General features: G+C 44.1%; 1 protein-coding gene across 2 annotated transcripts in view; it reads left to right on the top strand.

Annotated features, from left to right (window-relative positions):
* The window catches only part of LOC140726882 (heat shock protein 105 kDa-like), a 77,039-nt gene that overhangs the window by 14,215 nt on the left and 40,837 nt on the right, over positions 1-21,987 (top strand). For both annotated transcript variants that reach the window (XM_073043845.1, XM_073043844.1), the window contains exons 2-6: positions 1,303-1,360; positions 3,862-3,999; positions 11,758-11,880; positions 15,455-15,554; positions 15,636-15,769. In XM_073043845.1, coding sequence (XP_072899946.1) covers positions 1,303-1,360; positions 3,862-3,999; positions 11,758-11,880; positions 15,455-15,554; positions 15,636-15,769 — 553 coding nt within the window. The remainder of the gene's footprint in view (positions 1-1,302; positions 1,361-3,861; positions 4,000-11,757; positions 11,881-15,454; positions 15,555-15,635; positions 15,770-21,987) is intronic.

The following is a 21,987-nucleotide window of genomic DNA, read 5'->3' as shown; positions in this document are numbered from 1 at the left end:
TATAGTATATATTTTACCTTTCTATGCATATAAAACACTTAAACGTATGTATTCCAATGATTAAACCACTGCGTTGCAGGGCGTTTCACATGCTCCATTATTCTCACTTTATCCGTTATCCTTTAAAATTGTTCTGATCGTTGACTGACTGTAGCCTGACGCTTTTCCGATGACTGATGGCGTTTCACCTCTTTCCAAACGCTTTATTATTTCCACTTTATTTTCAATCGCGATCACTTCCCGTCAATGGAACAGAAACACTGTGGGTGGCGGCTCCCGAGCTTTGCTGGGTCCTAAGGACCACAGCACTGAGACAGGCTAAATGGGACAAGTGGGGGGCTGTGCTGGGTTTGGGTATTTGATCCTCCACAATATTCCGCATGGGAATTTAAACTGGAGGTGGCAGTGTTTATTTTTACAGGGTCGAGTTGCGAGCTCAACATCAACCCAGCACGGATGGTACAGAGTCACTGGATCGACATCAACCCGGCACGGGAACGGTCTATTACTGGATCAAACTCGGAAAACTCCGTTCTCCAGCCCGGTGCTGATCTCACTGTGCCACCAGCCAACTGGAAGTGGGGGGGGGGGCGGGGTCAGGGTGAATCTTACTAAGAAAAATTTAAGCCAAATACAAAGTTAAACACGCAACACAGTGTCAACGGCAACGAGGTAAAATGGCGGATGGCATTGCGATTTGACGTGAAATGGCAGACGGCATCGCAATCCGACAAAATGGCGGATGGCGTTCTTCTTTGGTTGTAAGTTTGAGTTGTCTGTAAGTCGGACGTTCGTAACTCGGGGACTACCTGTACAGAAACCTGAAGACACATATTCAATGATTCAGAAACAGCTTCTTCCTCTCTGTCATCTGATTACTAAAGAACATTACCTCCCTATTTTTTATTTCTGTTTTGCACTATTTGTTTAACTGTTTAATATGTTAAAAAAATATATATTCACTAACAACACACACAAAATGCTGGTGGAACACAGCAGGCCAGGCAGCATCTATAAGGAGAAGCACTGTCGACGTTTCCGGCCAAGACCATTCGTCAGGATATTCACTGTAATTCAGTTCTTTTTATATTATCTTGTATTGTTGCCGCAAAGTTAACAAATTTCACAACGTATGCTGGTGATATTAAATCTGATTCTGATGTTGAACATGGGACAAATTCTTATTCCCTTCACTAAGAACAGTGCATATGGGAGCATGAAATTGTACATCCATTGCTAATTAAATACTTCATTTGTATTTTAACTAGAGATATATAACATACTATTGTTTTCACCACCCAGCTCAGTTGTATCCTTTGGCTACAAGAACAGGGCGGTTGGAATTGCAGCTAAAAGTCAGGTATGATTTTATTTTATCTCCTCTTCCAAACTTATTTTACTTCTGCATTAGCATTTTGGCGCTTCATTTTTTGCCCCTTTCTCACCTTGTAGTACTGAGCTCATGTTCATCAGAAAGGTTTCCATTGATTGCTTATGTGTAATTAGAATCACTTGGTTTATCTTGTATAAGTTGTAATTTGCAATACCCTAATAAGGTTTGGGCCATCTTAAATTGTAGGTAATCTTTTTCATCAAACACTTTACATTAAAACTATTTGATAAAGTATTTCTTTGTGTGTAATTGTTGAGTCAAAACTAGATGAAGATGTAGAGTGGGAAAAGGGAAATTGAATTTACAGTTTAGAGTTGCATTTACATTTGTAGTTTTAGTATTCTGTCATTTGAGATTATGATTGCCAGTGTTCTTGCCAGTTGAGATTTGAAAGTAAAATCTTCAAACTGATTTGCGCTGATCCTCTGTTGTAACTGGTTTGATTTAAGAATGCTTATTGTAGTGTATGGAGGTAATCATTCCAAATACTAAACTTGACCCTCTTTTGCTACAAGATTTAGCTCAAAGCAGCTTGTTCTTTCATTTTTTTTAATGTTAGTTGTGCTGAGATGTTTGAAATGACAATGATTACATACATCTACAACTTGTCACACGAGTTATGCAGGATGCAAAACGTGTCGGCAGTGGTTTACATTACAGTTGCTTGTGAGAAAGTAGCTATTGAATGTATGCAGAGCAGCTGGAATGTGTAATTCAGTTCACAATACTTATTTTACTTCTGCATTAATATTATATGCTGCCCCTCTCTTGCCTTTAGAACTGTACATATGTTCATCAGCCAAAAGAACATTCCTATAAGCTATTGCCTCTTATTCCACTGCTGATGTGTTGATTATGATTTCTAGAGTCCAACGAAGATGATATGATTGAGTCAGTTGTTCTTAAGAATGGATGCTTAATAGGGATTTTAGGACATTAAGATGCCCTCACTGAAATCTGTCAATTGCTGTCTTACAAATTTGATTGACATTTTGAGGAAGATGATTAATGAAGAGAAATAAGTGGGTATTGTATACATGGACTTTGTTGAAGTCTTCAGTTCCCTTGTAGACAGATCCTCAATATTAGGGTATGTGGCATCTATGGAGAACTGGTAGATTTGATTCAAAGATGGCTTAGCCATAGAAGGCAGGGTGGTGGTGGAGGCATGATGTTCCAACTGGAGGTAAGAGACCAGTGATGTTCCACAAAAATCAGTGCTGGGAGCTTTGTAGCTTGTAAATGAGCAATTTGGATTAAAATGGAGGTAGGATGATTAGTAAGTTTACAGAAAACACAACAGTTGGTGGAGTTTTGAATAACAAGGATGGTTCTCAAAGGATTCGGCAAGATATAGACCATTCGGAAATGTGGGCAGAGAAATGGCAGATGGAGTTTAATCTGGAGAAGTCTGAGATGCTGCGCTTTGCAAGATCAAATATAAGAGGTAAATGTATAGTAACAGCAAGACCCTTAGGATCATTGTTGCACAAAGACATCATGGAGTTCCCGTTCATAGAGTTCATGGAGTTCCTTGGAAGTGGCAACAGAAGTAGACAAGGTGGTAAATAAAGCTTATGGCTTTACCTTCATCAGCCAGGCTGTTGAATACAAAATCATGATACAACTGTATAAAACTTTGGTTATGCAATTATTTGGAAAATTGTGTGCATCAATTGTAAGGATATGGAGTCTGTAGTTCACCAGGACTAGTTCCAGAGTGAAAGGCCTCTCATCTTAAGAGCAGATACAGTAGAGATGAAGGAATTGAGAGAAGGGTTTTTCTTTGCAAGTAACAGGTTGGGAAGGGGTATAGTCCAGGTAGCTGTAAGAGTTGGTATGTTTCTAAAAATACATTAGTAGGTAAAGTGTCTCCAGAGATAGACAGAGATCGAGAAAGGGGAGGGAGATGTCGGAAATGGACCAGGTAAATCTGAAGGCAGAGTGGAGTTGGAGGCAATGTTGATGAAGTTAACGAGCTCCACATGGGTGCAGAAAGTAGTGGTCGATATAGCGTAGGAAAAGTTAGGGAGTGATCCCAGTGTTGGTCTGGAACATAGACTGTTCCATGTAGCCAACAAAAAGGCAGGCATAGCTGGGACCCATGTAAGTGCCCATGGCTACATGTTTTGTTTGATGGAAGTGGGAAGAGCCGAAGGAGACTGCCAATGAGCCTGGTTCCTGTGTTGTGCTGTTCTGTATTTTATGTGCTGAGTACCATGGCTGTCTTCAGAGTAAGATCAGAATCATACAGTTCTCTGAGATGGTAGTGCTGAAGTCAAATCCACTTCATTTTAGGTTCCATGGAGATGAAAGGAAAGACCTGTTATTTTCTGCATATTCTGCCTACTTTAAGAAGCTTTCTATTTCAAATTGGACCTTATCTAACAAGTGGATTTTCTTCTTTGTGTGAACATGTAACCTAGTATTATTTAGTAAAACTTTTGTTTTTTCCTTTCACTTTGCAGCTAATCACAAATGCCAAGAACACTATAATAAACTTCAAAAGATTCCATGGTCGAGCTTTTAATGATCCTTTTATTCAAAATCAGAAAGATAAGCTAGTTTTTGATCTTGTTCCGATGGAAACCGGTGTGGGAATTAAGGCAAGTGTATTTGAATTTTCTTGTTGTTGAGTATATCAAGAACATCAGAAACACTTAGTTTTTTATATGTATTGAAAACCTTTTTAGAATCAGAATCAGGTTTATATCACGGGCATGTGACGTGATATTTATTAACTTGGCAGTAGCAGTTCAATGCAATACATAATCTAGCAGAGAGAAAAGATAATATTAATAAATAAAATAAAACATAATAAATAAACCAGTAAATCAATTATGTATAATGTGCAAAAACATAAATACTGTATTTTTTTTTAAAAAGTGAGGTAGTGTCCATTCAGGAAATGGATGGCAGAGGGGAGGAAGCTGTTTCTGAATTGCTGAGTGTGTGCCTTCACCTTCAGGCTCCTGTACCTCCTACCTGATGGTACCAGTGAGAAAAGGGCATGCCCTGGGTGCTGGGGGTCCTTAATAATGGACACTGCCCTTCTGAGTCTCTGCTCCCTGAAGATGTCCTGGGTACTTTGTAGGCTAATGGAGCTGACTAGATTTACAACCTTCTGCAGCTTCTTTCAGTCCTGTGCAGTCCTCCATACCAGACAGTGATGCAGCCTGTCAGAATACTCTCCATAGTATAGCTATAGAAGATTTTAAGTGTATTTGTTGACATGCCAAATCTCTTCAAGTTCCTAATAAAATATAGCTGCTGTCTTGCCTTCTTTATGACTACATCGATATGTTGGGACCAGGTTAGATCCTCAGATTATGACACCCAGGAACTTGAAGCTGCTCACTCTCTCCATTTCTGATCCCTCTGAGGATTGGTATTTGTTCCTTCATCTTGCCCTTCCTGAAGTCCGCAGTTAGCTCTTTTGTCTTACTGACGTTGAGTGCCAGGTTGTTGCTGTGGCACCATTCCACTAGTTGGCATATCTCACTCCTGTATGCCCTCTGGTCAAGTGGTGAGATTCTACCAACAATGGTTGTATCATCAGCAAATTTGTAGATGGTATTTGAGCTATGCCTAGCCACATAGTCATGTGTATACAGAGCGTAGAGCAGTAGGCTAAGCACAAACTCCTGAGGTGCACCAGTGTTGATTGTCAGCGAGGAGGACATGATAACAGCAATCCGCACAGACTGTGGTCTTCCGGTTAGGCAGTCGAAGCTCCAGTTGCAGGGTGAGGTACAGAGGCCGAGGTTCTGCAACTTCTCAATCAGGATTGTGGGAATAATGGTACTAAATGCTGGGTATAGTCGATGAACAGCATCCTGACGTAGGTGTTTGTGTTGTCAGTCAACAATGTTGGGTCAAGATGTTTCAATTGGATTCTGTGTATGAGCAAAATAACTTATAATTTCCCTGTTCTTTCTGTCACCTGTAGGATAAGGGAGCCAGTTATTATCAAGAGGTTTTGTAATTAATCCTTATGCGGTTTCAGTTTGCTGCAATTTATACCAGTCATTTTAAAACAAAGGTTGATTTTGCTGTAAAATTCACTGTAGGCTAGTGGTCCTACCAATTTTATTTTATTTATTTTTGTTTTGTTAACTGCATCTGACTTGTCGACTGATGCCAGTTTAGTACATTTTTGTTACTCTCCAGTGGTGTGCAGAGAAAGCTAGATAACTGCATGAATCCTGTGATTGAATACTGACAGTTGGTTTCACAACTCTTGTGATTTTATGACAATTAATACAGTTCAGAAACCTAGTGATCATTGATTCTCATTTGTACTCGGAAGTTGCAACCTATTTTTTGCTCTCCAAAATGAGATGAAATCCACATACAAAATTTGACTCCGGTATGTTTGAATAATATATGTTGGATATAGTTTGACATCAATTGCCAAGATCTTTAAGTCAAGTCAAATCAAGTCACTTTTTATTGTCATTTCGACCATAACTGCTGGTGCAGTACACAGTAAAAATGAGACAACGTTTTTCAGGATCGTGGTGCTATATGAAATAATACACTGAACTACGTAAAAACAACACAGAAAAAAACACTAGACTACAGACCTACCCAGGACTGCATAAAGTGCACAAAACAGTGCAGGCATTACAATAAATAATAAACAATAGGCACAATAGAGGGCAGTAAATTGGTGTCAGTCCAGGCTTTGGGTATTGAGGATTCAGATGTAGTTGTAGCAACAAAATTGGATGGTGTCTAAGGTTTCACCATAGAAAGTGTTTGTGGGAAATTGGGCAAGTCCACAGCCTATGCTATTTCAACTTGTAAATAGTAATTATTTCTAGAAATTGTCATCGGGTTTGTTGGCTAGAAGTTCTCGTAGGTCACGTTGTGTCTGGTTTTTCATCTAAACTGGGTATGTTGGAGATGAATACAAAAAGGCACGGCAAGTAGAGGAGACACAACCATCTGTGATGGAACAAGAGATTAAATGACAGAAATGATGATGAACCTGAGTGGGGGAAAATGGTAAAGGTGTAGCGGTGTGCTACACGCAGCGCTAAAATAACAACACGGAGTCGGTAAACTGCAACTAAAGAAGATTTTATTCGAACTTCACAGCCTTGTTTTAAAGCCTCCCTCATCCTGCCCTCCCCGGGCGCGGATGCTGTAAGGTGCACGTACTCACAAACCCCCGCAGGCTTTTCTCTTTGTTGGTGAAGCAGACCTGGCCTTTGTGCCGGCGCGCTGGCTATTTGTGAGCTGGTTCGAGTGCGCTAGGAAGTGAGTCGCCACATAACCCCCCCCCCCAGAACCAGCGATACACCCCCCAATGTCCACAGTCTGGGCCGGACCCTGTTTGGGAGGTCGGCCTCTGTGCCGCGGTGCCGGAAACTCGACCGGCTGTGCCAAGTCCACATGGGCCGGTTTGAGTCGGTCCACCGTGAAAACCTCCTCTCTCCCCCCAACGTCCAGCACGAACGTGGACCCGTTGTTCCTGATCACCGTAAACGGCCCCTCGTAGGGCCGTTGCAGCGGTGGCCGATGCCCGCCCCTTTGTACAAACACAAACTTACAGTTCTGCAGGTCTTTGGGTACGCAGGTCAGGTTCTGCCCATGCTGCGAAGTGGGTATGGGGGCCAGGTCACCGAGCCTCTCACGTAGTCTGTCCAGGACTGCTACGGGTTCTTCCTCTCGCCCCCTTGGGGCTGGTATGAACTCCCCGGGAACGACCAGGGGTGCGCCGTACACCAACTCGGCCGACGAGGTGTGCAGATCGTTTTTGGGCGCCGTGCGGATGCCGAGTAGGACCCAGGGAAGCTCATCCACTCAGTTAGGTCTTCTCAGGCGGGCCATGAGAGCCGACTTTAGGTGACGGTGGAAACACTCCACTAGTCCATTCGACTGTGGGTGGTAGGCAGTGGTGTGGTGCAGTTGAGTCCCCAAAAGGCTGGCCATAGCTGACCACAGGCTGGAGGTGAACTGGGCGCCTCTGTCGGAGATAATGTGGGCCGGTACACCAAAGCGGGACACCCAGGTGGCGATCAGTACCCGGGCGCAAGATTCGGAGGTGGTGTCGGTGAGTGGGACCGCCTCTGGCCATCTTGTGAACAGGTCCACGATAGTTAGGAGGTTCCGTGCTTCGCGCGACACTGGCAGGGGGCCCACGATATCCATATGAATGTGGTCGAAACGCCGGCGGGTGGGGTGGAACTGCTGTGGCAGAGCTTTGGTGTGCCGCTGCACCTTGGCTGTCTGGCAGTGCATGCACGTTCTGGCCCATTCACTGACCTGCTTGCGGAGTCCGTGCCAAACAAACCTGCTGCAGACCATCCGGACGGTAGTGTGGATGGAGGGGTGTGCCAAGTTATGAATGGAGTCGAAAACGCGTCGCCGCCAAGGTGTCGGGACGACGGGGCTGGCCGGTGGCGACATCACAGAGTAGGGTCCTCTCACCTGGGCCTACGGGGAGGTCTTGGAGCTGCAAACCGGAGACTGCGGTTCTGTAACTCGGGATCTCCTTGTCTGCCTGCTGCGCCTCTGCCAGCGCCTCAAAGTCTACCCCTTGGGAAAGGGCTTGGATGTTAGGGCGAGAGAGTGCGTCCACCACAACATTGTCCTTACCCAAGACGTGCCGGATGTCCGTCATGTATTCAGAGATGTAGGACAGATGGCGCTGCTGGCGGGACGACCAGGGATCGGACACCTTCGTGAACGTAAAGGTAAGTGGCTTGTGGTCCGTGAACGCGGTGAAGGGCCTACCTTCCAAGAAGTACCTGAAATGCCAGATTGTCAGGTATAGTGCCAACAGTTCCCGGTCGAAAGCACTGTATTTGAGCTCGGGTGGTCGCAGGTGTTTGCTGAAAAACGCCAGGGGTTGCCAGCGACCCGCGATGAGTTGCTCCAGCACCCCACCGACTGCTGTGTTAGATGCGTCCACTGTGAGGGCGGTAGGGACGTCCATTCTGGGGTGCACTAGCATCACGGCGTTCGCCAAGCCTTCCTTCATTTGAATGAAAGCAGTGGCGGACTCCTCGTCCCAGGTAATGTCCTTGCCCGGACCCGACAGCAGGGCGAACAGGGGGCGCATGATTCGGGCAGCTGAAGGGAGGAAGAGGTGGTAGAAATTGACCATACCTACGAATTCCTGAAGGCCTTTGACAGTGGTGGGTCGGGGGAAATGGCGGACCGCATCTACCTTAGCGGGCAGAGGGGTTGCCCTGTCTTTAGTAATCCTGTGGCCCAGGAAATCGATGGTGTTGAGCCCGAACTGGCATTTGGCCGGGTTGATCGTTAGACCGTATTCACTCAGTCGGGTGTAGAGTTGATGGAGGTGGGACAGATGCTCCTGACGACTGCTGCTGGCTATGAGGATGTCGTCCAAATAGATGAATGCGAAGTCCAGGTCGCGTCCATTAACGCTGGAACGTCTGTGCGGCATTCTTCAGGCCGAACAGCATGCGGAGGAACTCGAAAAGGCCGAAGAGGGTTATGAGAGTCGTTTTGGGGATGTCGTCCGGATGCATCGGGATGTGATGGTATCCTCCGGCGAGGTCTACCTTGGAGAAGATCCGTGCGCCGTGCAGGTTTGCTGCAAAGTCCTGAATGTGCGGCACAGGGTAGCGGTCCGGTGTGGTAGCCTCGTTCAGCCTGCGGTAGTCGCCGCACGGTCTCCAGCCACCTGTCACTTTGGGCACCATGTGCAGGGGGGAGGCCCATGGGCTGTCGGACCACTGGATGATCCCCAATTCCTCCATCCTCTTGAACTCCTCCTTCGCCAGTCAGAGCTTGTCCGGGGGAAGCCGCCGAGCACGGGCATGGAGGGGTGGTCCCTGGGTCGGGATGTGGTGCTGTACGCCGTGTCGGGGCATGGCTGCCGTGAACTGCGGTGCCAGAACCGATGGGAAATCCGTCAGGACCCTGGTGAAGTCGTTGTTGGACAGCGTGATGGAGTCGAGGTGTGGGGCTGGCAACTGGGCTTCTCCCAGGGAGAACATCTGAAAGGTCTCGGCGTGGACCAGCCTCTGCCTCGGCAGGTCGACCAGCAGGCTGTGAGCCTGCAAAAAATCCACACCCAGAAGCGGTTGGGCTACGGCGGCCAGTGTGAAGTCCCACGTAAACTGGCTGGAGCCGAACTGTAGCTGCACCGTACGGGTGCCGTAGGTCCTTACCGTGCTGCCGTTCACGGCCCGCGGGGGGACCCGGTGCCCTGTTGCGGGTGTTGTAACTCGTCGGAGGTAAGACGCTGATCTCAGCACCAGTGTCGACCAAAAAACGGCGTCCCGACCTCTTGTCCCACACATACAGGAGGCTATCCCGATGGCCAGCCGCCATAGCCATCAGCGGCGGCTGGCCCTGGCGTTTCCCGGGAACTGGCAGGGCGGGCGACAACGGCGGGCTTTTGCGCCCCACCGCTGGTGGTAGAAACATCATTGTTCGTTGGGCTCCCCACCCCTGCCTCTGGGGTTAGTGGGCTCGGCAGCCGGGCCTGGACTGGTTTGCTGCTGAGAGCGTGGCCTGGTGATCTGTGTGATGGATGCCCCACTCACATTCTTGGCTTTCCACAGCAAGTCCGCCCAGGCTGCCACCTTCCGGGGGTCGCTGAAATCCGCGTCGGACAGCAGCAGGCGTATGTCCTCGGGCAGCTGCTCCAGGAATGCCTGCTCAAACATGAGGCAGGGCTTGTGTCCTCCGGCCAGAGACAACATCTCATTCATTAAAGCCGATGGAGGTCTGTCTCCCAAACCATCCAGGTGCAGTAAACGGGCAGCCCGCTCGCGCCATGAGAGTCCGAAAGTCCTCATGAGCAAGGCTTTGAATTCCGTGTACTTGCCGTCCGCTGGGGGAGACTGTACGAACTCCGCAACCTGGGCTGCTGCGTCCTGGTCGAGGGAGCTCACCACGTAGTAGTAACGTGTGTCCTCTGAGGTTATCTGCCGAACGTGGAATTGGGCTTCTGCTTGCTGGAACCAGAGGTGAGGTCGCAGCATCCAGAAGCTTGGCAGTTTCAATGAAACCGCATGAACAGATGCGGCGTCGGTCATCTCCGGTCCAAAAATCGTTTGGACCGTCGGGGTCACCAATTATAGCGGTGTGCTACACACAGTGCTAAAATAACGACACGGAGTTCGTAAACTGCAACTAAAGAAGATTTTATTCGAACTTCACAGCCTTGCTTTAAAGCCTCCCTCATCCTACCCTCCCCAGGCGCGGATGCTGTAAGGTGCACGTACTCACAAACCCCTGCAGGCTTTTCCCTTTGTTGGTGAAGCAGACCTGGCCTTTGTGCCGGCGCGCTGGCTATTTGTGAGCCGGTTCGAGTGCGCTAGGAAGTGAGTCGCTACAAAGGCATGATTAACTAGCAAAAAAGCATCTGCCAGGAGAAGTATAAACAGGAGAAAAAAAAACCTGGAATATTTTTTGTGGGGGGGAGACAAAGATAAAAATAAGTTGAAATGCGGACTACCTGCAATTGTTGAAATTAGTGCTGAATTGAGAGTCAGTAATATACCTTGTAAGATAAGATTTGTCCTAAGGTTATCTTCATAGGATCAGTGTAGGAGGCTGAAAACCACAAGGTCGTGATAGGAGAAATCTGGGTAACTGAAATTGTAGGTACATGGAAACTTTGACTCATTTTGCAGACTCTTCTCTGAAAAGTGTTCACCTAATTTGCATTTGGTTCCTCCAGTTACATACAAGTAAATTGATGAATCACTTGGAAGGAAATACTTAACCTCAATTGTTTGGAAGGCATTTGCAATAGAAGGTGCCATTGGAAAAGGAATTAGTATCTGTAGAGGTAGAAAATTGAAGCATTATGAATTTTGGATTTCATATTCTTTAGTGTGTGTGAGAGAAGAATTGCACTGAATGGTGATTCCAGAGACTTAGTACAAAAGTCTACCTTATGTACCTTGTGTACTACCTTATTAAACCAATATTTGCAAAGGCTATAGTGATCACAGAAAAAGTATTGTTGCTATCCTCTTCTAAAATATGATTGAGGGTTCAAGTTCGACAGGGTAGGGAACAGATAATTGGGAGCTGGTGCAAGAAGTTGTGGGCTTAGTGACAGAAAATGTGATTGACTGTATAAATGGTACTTTATGTACTGAACCAGATAGAAATTACAAAGTACCAAAAATAACACTTGTAATATCTAATACCAATTTGAACAAATTTGAACAGTACCTAATTTCTTTCTGAGGTCTTTAGAAAGTGAACATTGAGAATAAAAGCACAAGTAAAGCATTAAGATGGAACGATACCAGATGTTTGATGCAAATATGCAAGTTGCCAGTTATGGTGCAAGAAATGAAGATTAAGGCTCTAATTTGTAAATCAATTTGTTCTTCAGTGGTTTATGTTCTTGCTTGTAGGTTATGTACATGAATAAAGAACAGCATTTCACCACAGAACAGATTACAGCAATGTTGCTAAGCAAACTGAAGGCGACTGCTGAAAGTAATCTGAAAAAGCCTGTATCTGATTGTGTAATTTCTGTAAGTATTTTTAGGCATGGACATTGCTGTGTTCAAATCGCATTAACATAGATGTGATTATCTTATTCTTTGATCAGCTTCATTCGTGGAGATACTTATTTTGTATACCAGTTTTTATTATGCCCTTTATACAATTACTGTACAGAATCTAGGTCTGTTCAAATTTTTAAATAGCAGTGGTTGTCTCAGTACTTTGGAAAAACACTCTCAGATTTGCTCAACATTAAGTTATAAAAATTTTACCATAAGATATAGGAGCAGAATTAGGCCATTTGGCCCATTGCGTCTGCTCTGCCATTTTGTCATGGCTGATCCAGTTTTTCTCTCAGCCCCATTCTCCTGCCTTCTCTCCCTGTATCCCTTCATGCCCTGACCAATCAAAAATCTGTCAACATCTGCCTTAAATGTACATAAAGACAGCCTCCACAGGGCATGAAGGGATTCCACAAATTCCACAAATTCACTCTTCTCTGGCTAAAGAAATTCCTACTCATCACTGTTCTAAAAGGACATCTCTCTATTTTAAGGCTGTGTCCTCTGGTCTTGGACTCTCCCACCATGGGATATATTCTCTCCACATCCACTCTATCAAAGACTTCCACCATTCGATAGGTTTCAGTGAGGTCACCCCTCATTCTTTTGAATTCTAGTGAAAACGGGCCCAGAGCTATTGAGCATTCTTCATATGACAAGCCGTTCAATCCTAGAATCATTTTCGTGAACCTCCTTTGAACCCTCTCCAGTTTCAGCACATCCTTCCTAAGATAAGGGACTCAAACCTGCTCACGGTACTCCAAGTGAGCACTCACCAGTGCTTTATAAAGTTTCAGGATTACATCCTTGTTTTTATATTTTAGTCCTCTAGAAATGAATGCTAACATTCCATTTGCCTTCATCATCACAGACTCAACCTCCAAGTTAACCTTTAGGGATTCCTACACAGGGACTCCTAAGTCCCTGTGCACCACAGTTTGTTGTTTTTTCTCTCCATTTAGAAAATGGTCAATCCTTCCATTCCTTCTATCAAAGTACATGACCATACACTTCCCAACACTGTATTCCATCTGCCATTTCTTTACCCATTCTCCTAATCTGTCTTAAGTCCTTCTGTAGTGTTACGAACCCCGTAACTGGGTCACTTACCAGCAAAGACAGAGAGGTCCGTTGAAGTCTGATGGTACTATTTTAACAGTATTTATTGGTAAAAATACACAAAAATAATATCAATGCAAACATACAGATACTATACGTTGTCAATACTAGATCTAAAAGTGCGGGTATAATAATAATAAGAAATAGCTCTATCGTTGTCTAGAGGATAATGTATTGTCCGATGGAAATATAAAAGTCACTCAAGTTCATTCAGGCTGCAGCCTTTGGTTGGAGTCAAGAGACAGATTTTTAGAACTTGCCAGCTTTTCCTTTTTATGATGTCGATCCTTCCAGAGTTCCGTTGGTGTTGGTTTCTCCTTTTAGCTAAAGCCATTCTTCCGTGGTAAGTCCCGCCAATTCCTTGGCAAATGGAAAAGGACGCACGCGGGCCCCCACTGGCTGTCGCTATTAAACGCTGTCACGGGATTTCTAGCGTTTCTCCTGGTGCGTCTAAAGGGGTTGTTCCCCAGAACCTCTTTTATCCTTACTCACGGGGTCTCAGATGTCAATCAGGTTGGGATGATGCAATCCCTCAACCAGCCCACTCTGGTCATTCCCGGAGGGCTTCAATGAATAGTACAGTACTCAATACACAATTCCGTCTCCAAGAGACAATGGCCGGTATCCATGGCTTTATCTCGCTGAGGGCAGGACACACATTCCAAACCCTTGAGGATTCTCTCTCTCATTTCCTGGGTCCCCAGACCTGAATTAATAGCGATCTTGTGATTCTCAAAAAGTAGGGGGCTACTTTGTACCCTTTGGCCCTTCAGAGTTGTGGCACATTCGTAACAGTAGCCTCTCTACTTCCTCAAAACTACCTGCGCTCCACCTATCTTCATATCATCAGCATACTTTGTAACAAAGCTGTCCATGCCATCATCCAAATCATTGAAGCATAATGTAAAAAAAGTTGGTCCTAACACAGAACCCTGTGGAACACCACTAGTTAGCAGTAGACAGTCGGAGAAGGCTGCCTTTATTTCCACTCTTTGCCTCATGCCAATCAGCCAGTGCTTTATCCATACTAGAGTCTTTCCTGTAGTTTTGTAGTTTGTTAAGCAGCCTCATGTGTGGCACCTTGTCAAAGGCATAAATCCAAGTACAGAACATCAGTGGATCCTCCTTCGTCTATCCTGCTTGTTACTACTTCAATGAATTGCAACAGATTTGTCACACAAAATTTTTCCCTTAAAGAAACCATGCTGATTATGGCCCATTTTATCACATACCTCCAAGTAGCCTGAGACCTCATCCTTAATAATCCACTCCAATAATAATCCCAACCACTGAGGTCAGACTGAGTGGCCTATAGGTTCCTTTCTTCTGCCTCTCGCGCTTCTTGGAGCGAAGTGACATGTACAGTTTTCCAGTATTCAAGAACCATTCCAGAATCTAATGATTCTTGAAAGGTCATTAGTAAAGCCTCCATGATCTCTTCAGTCTCTTCTTTCAGAACTCTGGGGTGTACACCATCTGGTCCAGATGACTTATGAGCCATTAGACCTTTCAGTTTCCGAAGAACATTCTCTATATTATGATAACTTCACACACTTCATGCTGTCTGACATCTGCAACTTCCACCACGCTGCTAGTGTCTTCCACAGTGAAAACTGATGCAAAATACTTATTCAATTAAGCTGTCATTTCCTTGTCCTCCATTACTTCCTCTCCAGCATTGTTTTCCACTGGTCAGACATCCACTCTCTCCTCTCTTTTACATTTTACATATCTGAAGAAACGTTTGCTATCCTCTTTAATATTATTGGCTAGCTTACTTTTGTATTCCATCTTAATTACTTTTTTAGTTGTCTTCTGGTTTTTAAAGGCTTCCTAATCTAACTTCCCACTAATTTTTGCTCTATTATATACCCTCTCTTTGGCTTTAATGTTGGCTTTGACTTCTCTTCTTTGACACAGTTGTGGCATCCTTCCTTTGGAATACATCTTCCTCTTTGGGATGTATATATCCTGTGCCTTCCAAATTGCTTCCAGAAATTACAACCATTGCTGCTCTACCATCATCCCTGCCACTGTTCTTTTCCAATAAATTCTGGCCAGCTCCTCTCTCTCATGGCTCTGTAATTCCCTTCACTCCACTGTAGTACTGATGCATTTAACTTTAGTTTCTCCTTCTTAAATATCAGGGAGAATTTGATCATATTATCATCACTTGCCCCTTGGGGTTCTTTATCTTAGCTTTTTAATCCAGTCTGATTCAATGCATAACACAAAATCCAGAACAGCTGATCCCCTGGTGGGCTGAATCATAAGCTGCTCTGAAAAAGTCATCTCAGACATTCTAGAAATGCAGTAATTATAATATTTTTGACAGTTTTCTCCAGTAAAAATGCTGAGCTAAGATATGCTAACTTGAATAGTAAAATGTACAATATGATATGAAATATATTTTCTTTTGTAGGTACCTTCTTTTTTCACCAATGCTGAACGGAGTTCAATACTAAAAGCTGCTGGAATCGCTGGCTTGAACTGCTTAAAGTTAATGAATGATCCTACTGCAGGTATGCTGTCAGGTTGAAAGATTTTAATGGATGATTCCTTTTGGAATATTTTTCTCTAATAATCTATCCTTATTATTGTAGCCTGTCTGGCGTATGGAATCTACAACCCAGATCTTCCATCCCCTGAGGAAAAATCAAAGATTGTTGTATTTGCAGATATGGGTCATTCTGCATTTCAAGTTTCTGCCTGTGCTTTACATAAGGGAAGCATGAAGGTAATTAATTTTGCATTTTATTTTCATTAAGAGACACCTGAATGTTCTTCTGTGTTATGAGAAGTCACTCCTGAAATTTACTAGGACGATTTGTAAATAATCAAAATATTGACAAACAATTTGCAAATGTTATCTGAAAATGTTTATGTTCAGCTTAACTATGTGTTTTACACCTGGTTAAATGGGTGTAATTTCAGTTACAACTGAACAAGTTTTGCACATTTTCTTCAAAAATGTACAATTGCTTTGTTTTGAGACCTGGTTGTAATTGAACTTTCATCCCCTTCTCTCAATTCCTCCGTCTCTGCCACAGCTGTTCTCAGGATGAGACTTTTTATTCCAGAACGAGGGAGATGTCCTCCTTTTTTCAAAGAAAGGGACTTCCCTTCCTCCACCATCAATACTGCCCTCAACAGCATCTCTTCCATTTCACGCACATCTGCTCTTACTCCATCCTCCTGCCACCCTACCAGGGATAGGATTCCTCTTGTCCTCACCTACCACCCACCAGCCTCTGCGTCCAGCACATTCGTCGGAAGAGGCGGGACCTCCCAGTAGCCACAAATTTTAATTCCACTTCCCATTCTCATTCCAAAATGTCCATCCATGGCCTCCTCTACTGTCACAATGGGGCCACACTCAGGTTGGAGGAACAACACCTTATATTCCAACACCTTATAGTCCTGTCGAAGGTCCCAGCCAAAGGTGTCGACTGTACTTTTTTCCATCGATGCTGCCTGGCCTGCAGAGTTCTTCAGCAGTTTGTGTGCCTTGCTTGGATTTCCAGCATCTGCAGATTTTCTTTTTGGTAAACTGAGCTTTGGTAAATTGCTGCAGAGTATCTTGCAGGAGGTTCTCACCAAGTTGCAGCAGGGTTTCTATGAACATTTGTAACCTTAACAGTTCATTAAGTCAGAAATGTGGCTGCAGATAGAGTTCCTGCAGAGCAGAAAATGCCTGCAGCCCTATAGCAGCCAAAAAATCTATTGCAACACACACAATTGCTGGAGGAACTCAGCAGGCCAGGCAGCATCAATGGAAAAGCGTAAACAGTCGACGTTTTGGGCCGAGACAGACAGACATACTTTATTGATCCCGAGGGAAATTGAGTCCCGAGACCCTGCATCAGGACTGGAAAAAGAAAGATGAGGAGTTCAAGCAAGAGGGTGGGGGAAGGGAGGAAGAAGTAGAAGGTGATAGGTGAAACCAGAGGAGGGGTAGGGTTTAAGTAAAGAGCTGGGAAGCTGACAGGTGAAAGATGTAAAGGGCTGGAGAAGGGGGAATCTGATAGCTGGTGGAAGACCATGGAAGAAAGAGAAGGGGAAGGAGCACCAGAGGGAGGTGATGGGCAGGTAAGGAGATAAGGTGAGAGAGGGATTGGGAATGGTGAATAGAAGTGGGGAGCATTACCGGAAGTTCGAGAAATTAATGTTCATGCCATCAGGTTAGAGGCTAACCAAATGGAATATAATGTATGGCTTCTCCAACCTGAGTGTGGTCTCATTGCGGCAGTAGAGTAGGCCATGGACTGACATGTTGGAATGGGAAGTAGAATTGAAGTGGGTGGCCACTGGGAGATCCCACTTTTTCTGGCAGATGGAACATAGGTGCTTGGCACAGTGGTCTCCCAATCTACATTACGTCTCACCAATGTACAGGAGGCTACACAGGGAGCACGAGGTATACTACATGACCCCATGATATGATAATCTTGTGGGGGTTTTTTTTGTGACAATTTTATTGAGGCTGAATAAGATATTCCATCACACTCTCGAATTGTGCCATGTGCAATTTCAGAAGGGCTTTGAAAATTAAGAAGTAACTTATTTACTCCAATCTGTAACTTCTTGTAATGGTAATTGTATTTATGTACCTAATTTAGTTAAGTTTCCAGCTAGTGGTCGCTCTGAAGGTGTTGATGGTGGGAAGAATTCATTAATGGTATTGCCATTGTATGTAAAAGAACAGTAATAAGACTGTCTTGTTGAGATCCTCTTCCCATTTGCCGTTCCATCCCTGAATTTTGTACGTGTGATGTTGATTGTAAATGTGGAATACAGGTTTCCCCCGCTATCCGAAGGTAGAGCATTCCTATGAAACTGTTTGTAAGCTGAAATGTCGTAAAGCGAAAAAGCAATTACCATTAATTTATATGGGGGAAAAATTTCCCAGACCCAAAAAATAACCTACCAAATCACACATAAAACATAAATTAACACTAACATATAGTAAAAGCGGGAATGATATGATAAATATACAGCCTATATAAAGTAGAAATATTGTATGTACAGTGTAGTTTCACTTATCAAAATCAGGAAGACTGAGCTGAAATTGATTTGGAGAAAAAAATCGGCACGTACACGCACGCACAGGGCTTCACGGTCATGGTGGTCCTTCTCGGGGTAAACACCCATATAAAGCAGGTGTCTTTATTCGTAAAAGCAAAAATCCTCTTTGGTTAGCGAAATCAGGTACTGATGTAGGTCTTTTGTAACAGCGATCTGTCGTAAAGCGAACATTAGAAAAATGGGAGCCACCTGTACTTACCGTAGATTTCGCACTACAGAGCGCACCTGATTAAAAGCCACTGGCTCTAATTTTAGAAAGAAAATCAATTTTGTACTTGTACAAGCCGCACCGGATTTTAGGCCGCAGGTGTCCCACGTTGTAATATGAGATATTTACACAGAAAGATATTACATGTGAGGATTTTTTAACTTTTAATTAAATCCATATGGTAACATAAACAAATACATATTGCAAATGCTTTTTTTCGAACCGTGCCTGTAACGCGGCTACTTTTAAATATACATACGTATCGGTAACACACAAATTACATTGCGTATACTTTTTTACTGAACAGTGCACGAACAACATTCCGATATCTCCTAACGACTGGTAAAAAATATATATACTGCAGCCTACCAGGAAAAGTTATTGATCGCCTTTAACTTAAAAGCAGCGTTCTCGCGCGTGTCTAATGCCGCTCGCCCCCACCTTCCCGTTTATCGCAAACCGGTATTCCCCACAAGACGCGGCGAAACCGGATGTGACGTCTTAGCATCCCGGGATGTAGTACAGAAAACAAATATACCGGGTACTTAAAACACTTCTAACTTTAACTAGAAAATACTAACAAATGAATTACTAAGCGAAAATATTATAAACTAAATAACTGCCATAAAGGCAGCACAATGCTTTTCTTCGAGTGTTTTCCATGTTGATGAGGGTGAGTACAAATGACTGATTTACAATAATTTAATTGTGAAAGTGCGCTTGATTTATCGTACAATTTCATTGGACCTCTGTGAACTACTCATCAATTTTATTGGTCTACTGTTACGAGGCAAAATGTTTTTGGCGGCATGAAAAAAAATCATGCATTAGCCGCACCGTAGTAAAGGCCGCAGTGTTCAAAGCTGTTCAAAATGTGGGAAAAAAGTAGCGGCTTATAATCCGACATCTACGGTAATTACTTGGGAAATGGAAAACATAGAAAGCCAAAAGCACAATACAGGCCCTTTGGCCCACAAAGCTATGCTGAACATGTCCTTACCTTATAAATTACCTAGGGTTACCCATAGCCCTATATTTTTTCTAAGCTCCATTACCTATCCAGGAGTCTCTTAAAAGATCCTATCGTATCCACTTTCACCACTGTTGTCAGCATTTCATGCACTTACCACTCTGTGTTTTTCCCAAAAAAAAATTAACCTTGACATCTCCTCTGTACCTACTTCCAAGCACCTTAAAACTGTGCCCTCTCGTGCTAGCCATTTCAGCCCTGGAAAAAAGCCTCTGACTATTCATACGATCAATGCCTGTCATCATCTTGTACACCTCTATCAGGTCACCTCATCCTCCGTCGCTCCAAGGAGAAAAGGCTGAGTTCACACAACCTATTCTCATAAGGCATGCTCCCAAATCCAGGCAACATGCTTGTAAATCTCCTCTGCACCCTTTCTATGGTTTCCACATCCTTCCTGTAGTGAAGCAACCAGAACTGAGCACAGTACTCCAAGTGGGGTCTGACCAGGGTCCTTTATAGCTGCAACATTACCTCTTGGCTCTTTAACTCAATCCTACGATTGATGAAGGCCAATGCACTGTATACCTTCTTAAACACAGAGTCAACCTGCACAGCAGCTTTGAGTGTCCCATAGACTCGGCAGTGTGGAGGATCAGGGGTATCTTGGGGTCAAAGAGTCCCAAGTATAAATTAATACTATATTCTGACATCAAATTTGACCTACCAAAATGAACTACTTCACACTTACTTGGGTTGAACACCATCTGCCACTTCTCAACCCAGTTTTGCATCTTATCAATGTCCTGCTGTAACCTCTGACAGCCCTCCACACTATCCACAACACCCCCAACCTTTGTGTCATCAGCAAATTTACTAACCCATCCCTCCACTTCTTCATCCAGGTCATTTATACAAATCATGAAGAGTCGGGGGGGGGGGGGGGTCCCAGAACAGTGACCACTGGTCACTGACCTCCATGCAGACTATTACCCGTCTACTACCACTCTGCCTTCTGCGCGCAAGCCAGTTCTGGATCCACAAAGCAAGGTCCCCTTGGATCCTATGCCTCCTTACTTTCTCAATAAGCCTTGCATGGGATACCTTATCAAATGCCTTGCTGAAATCCATATACAGTACATCTACTACTCTACCTTCATCAATGTGTTTAGTCACCTCCTCAGAAAATTCAATCAGGCTCATCATGCACGACTTGCCTTTGACAAAGCCATGCTGACTATTCCTAATCATATTATACCTCTTCAAATGTTCATAAATCCTGCCTCTCAGGATCTTCTCCATCAACTTACCAACCACTGAGGTAAGACTCACTGGTCTATAATGTCCTGGGCTATCTCTACTCCCTTTCTTGAATAAAGGAGCAACATCCGCAACCCTCCAATCTTCTGGAACCTCTCCCATCCCCATTGATAATACAAAGATCATTGCCAGAGGCTCAGCAATCTCCTCCCTCGCCTCCTACAGTAGCCTGGGGTACATCTCATCCGGTCCCAGTGACTTATCCAACATGATGCTTTCCCAAAGCTCCAGCACATCCTCTTTCTTAATACCTACATGCTCAAGCTTTTCAGTCTGCTGTAAGTCATCCCTAAAAATGCCAAGATCCTTTTCCGTAGTGAGTACTGAAGCAAAGTAGTCATTAAGTACCTCTGCTATCTCCTCCGGTTCCATACACACTTTTCCACCGTCACATTTGTCCTATTCTGTCAGATCTTATCCTCTTGCTGTTCACATACTTGTAGAATGCCTTGGGTTCTCTGTAATCCTGTCCACCAAGGCCTTTTCATGGCCCCTTCTGGCTCTCCTAATTTAAATCTTAAACTCCTTCCTGGTAGCCTTATAATCTTCTAGATCTCTATCATTGCCTATTTTCTTGAACCTTTCATAAGCTCTTCTTTTCTTGACGAGATTTACAACAGCCCTTGTGCACCACGGTTCCTATACCTTACCATCCTTTCCCTGTCTCATTGGAACGTACCTATGCAGAACTCCACGCAAATATCACCTGAGCATTTGCCACATTTCTTCCCTGAGAACATCTGTTCCCAATTTATTCTTCCAAGTTCCTACCTGATAGCCTCATATTTCCCCTTACTCCAATTAAACACTTTCCTAACTTGTCTGTTCCTATCCCTCTCCAATGCTATAGTAAAGAAGATAGAATTATGATCACTATCTCCAAAATGCTCTCCCACTGGGAGACCTGACACCTGACCAGGTTCATTTCCCAAAACCAGATCAAGTACAGCCTCTCCTCTTGTAGGCTTGTCTACGTATTATGTCAAGAAACCTCCCTAACAAACTCCACCCTATTTAAACCCCTTTCTCTATGGAGATCCCAGTCGATATTTGGGAAATTAAAATCTCCCACCACAACAACCTTGCTATTATTACACCTTTCCAGAATCTGTCTCCCTATCTGCTCCTCGTTGTCCCTGTTGCTATGGGGGGGGGGGTGTATATTAACAAAGAAATACTCAGTAGAGTTATTATATAGAAAACCTACAGCACAATACAGCCTTTTAGCCCACAAAGTTGTGCCGAACATGTCCCTACTTTAGAAATCACTAGGGTTACCCATAGCCCTCTCTTTTTCTAAGCTCCATGTACCTATCCAAAAGTCTCTTAAAAGACCCTATCATATCTTCTCCACCAACATTGCCGGCAGTCC

Source organism: Hemitrygon akajei, chromosome 4 (assembly GCF_048418815.1).
Source record: "Hemitrygon akajei chromosome 4, sHemAka1.3, whole genome shotgun sequence".
Classification (NCBI taxonomy): Eukaryota; Metazoa; Chordata; class Chondrichthyes; order Myliobatiformes; family Dasyatidae; genus Hemitrygon; species Hemitrygon akajei.
The sequence above is the reverse complement of the archived record's forward strand: the minus strand, read 5'-3'. Positions and strand labels throughout refer to the sequence as shown.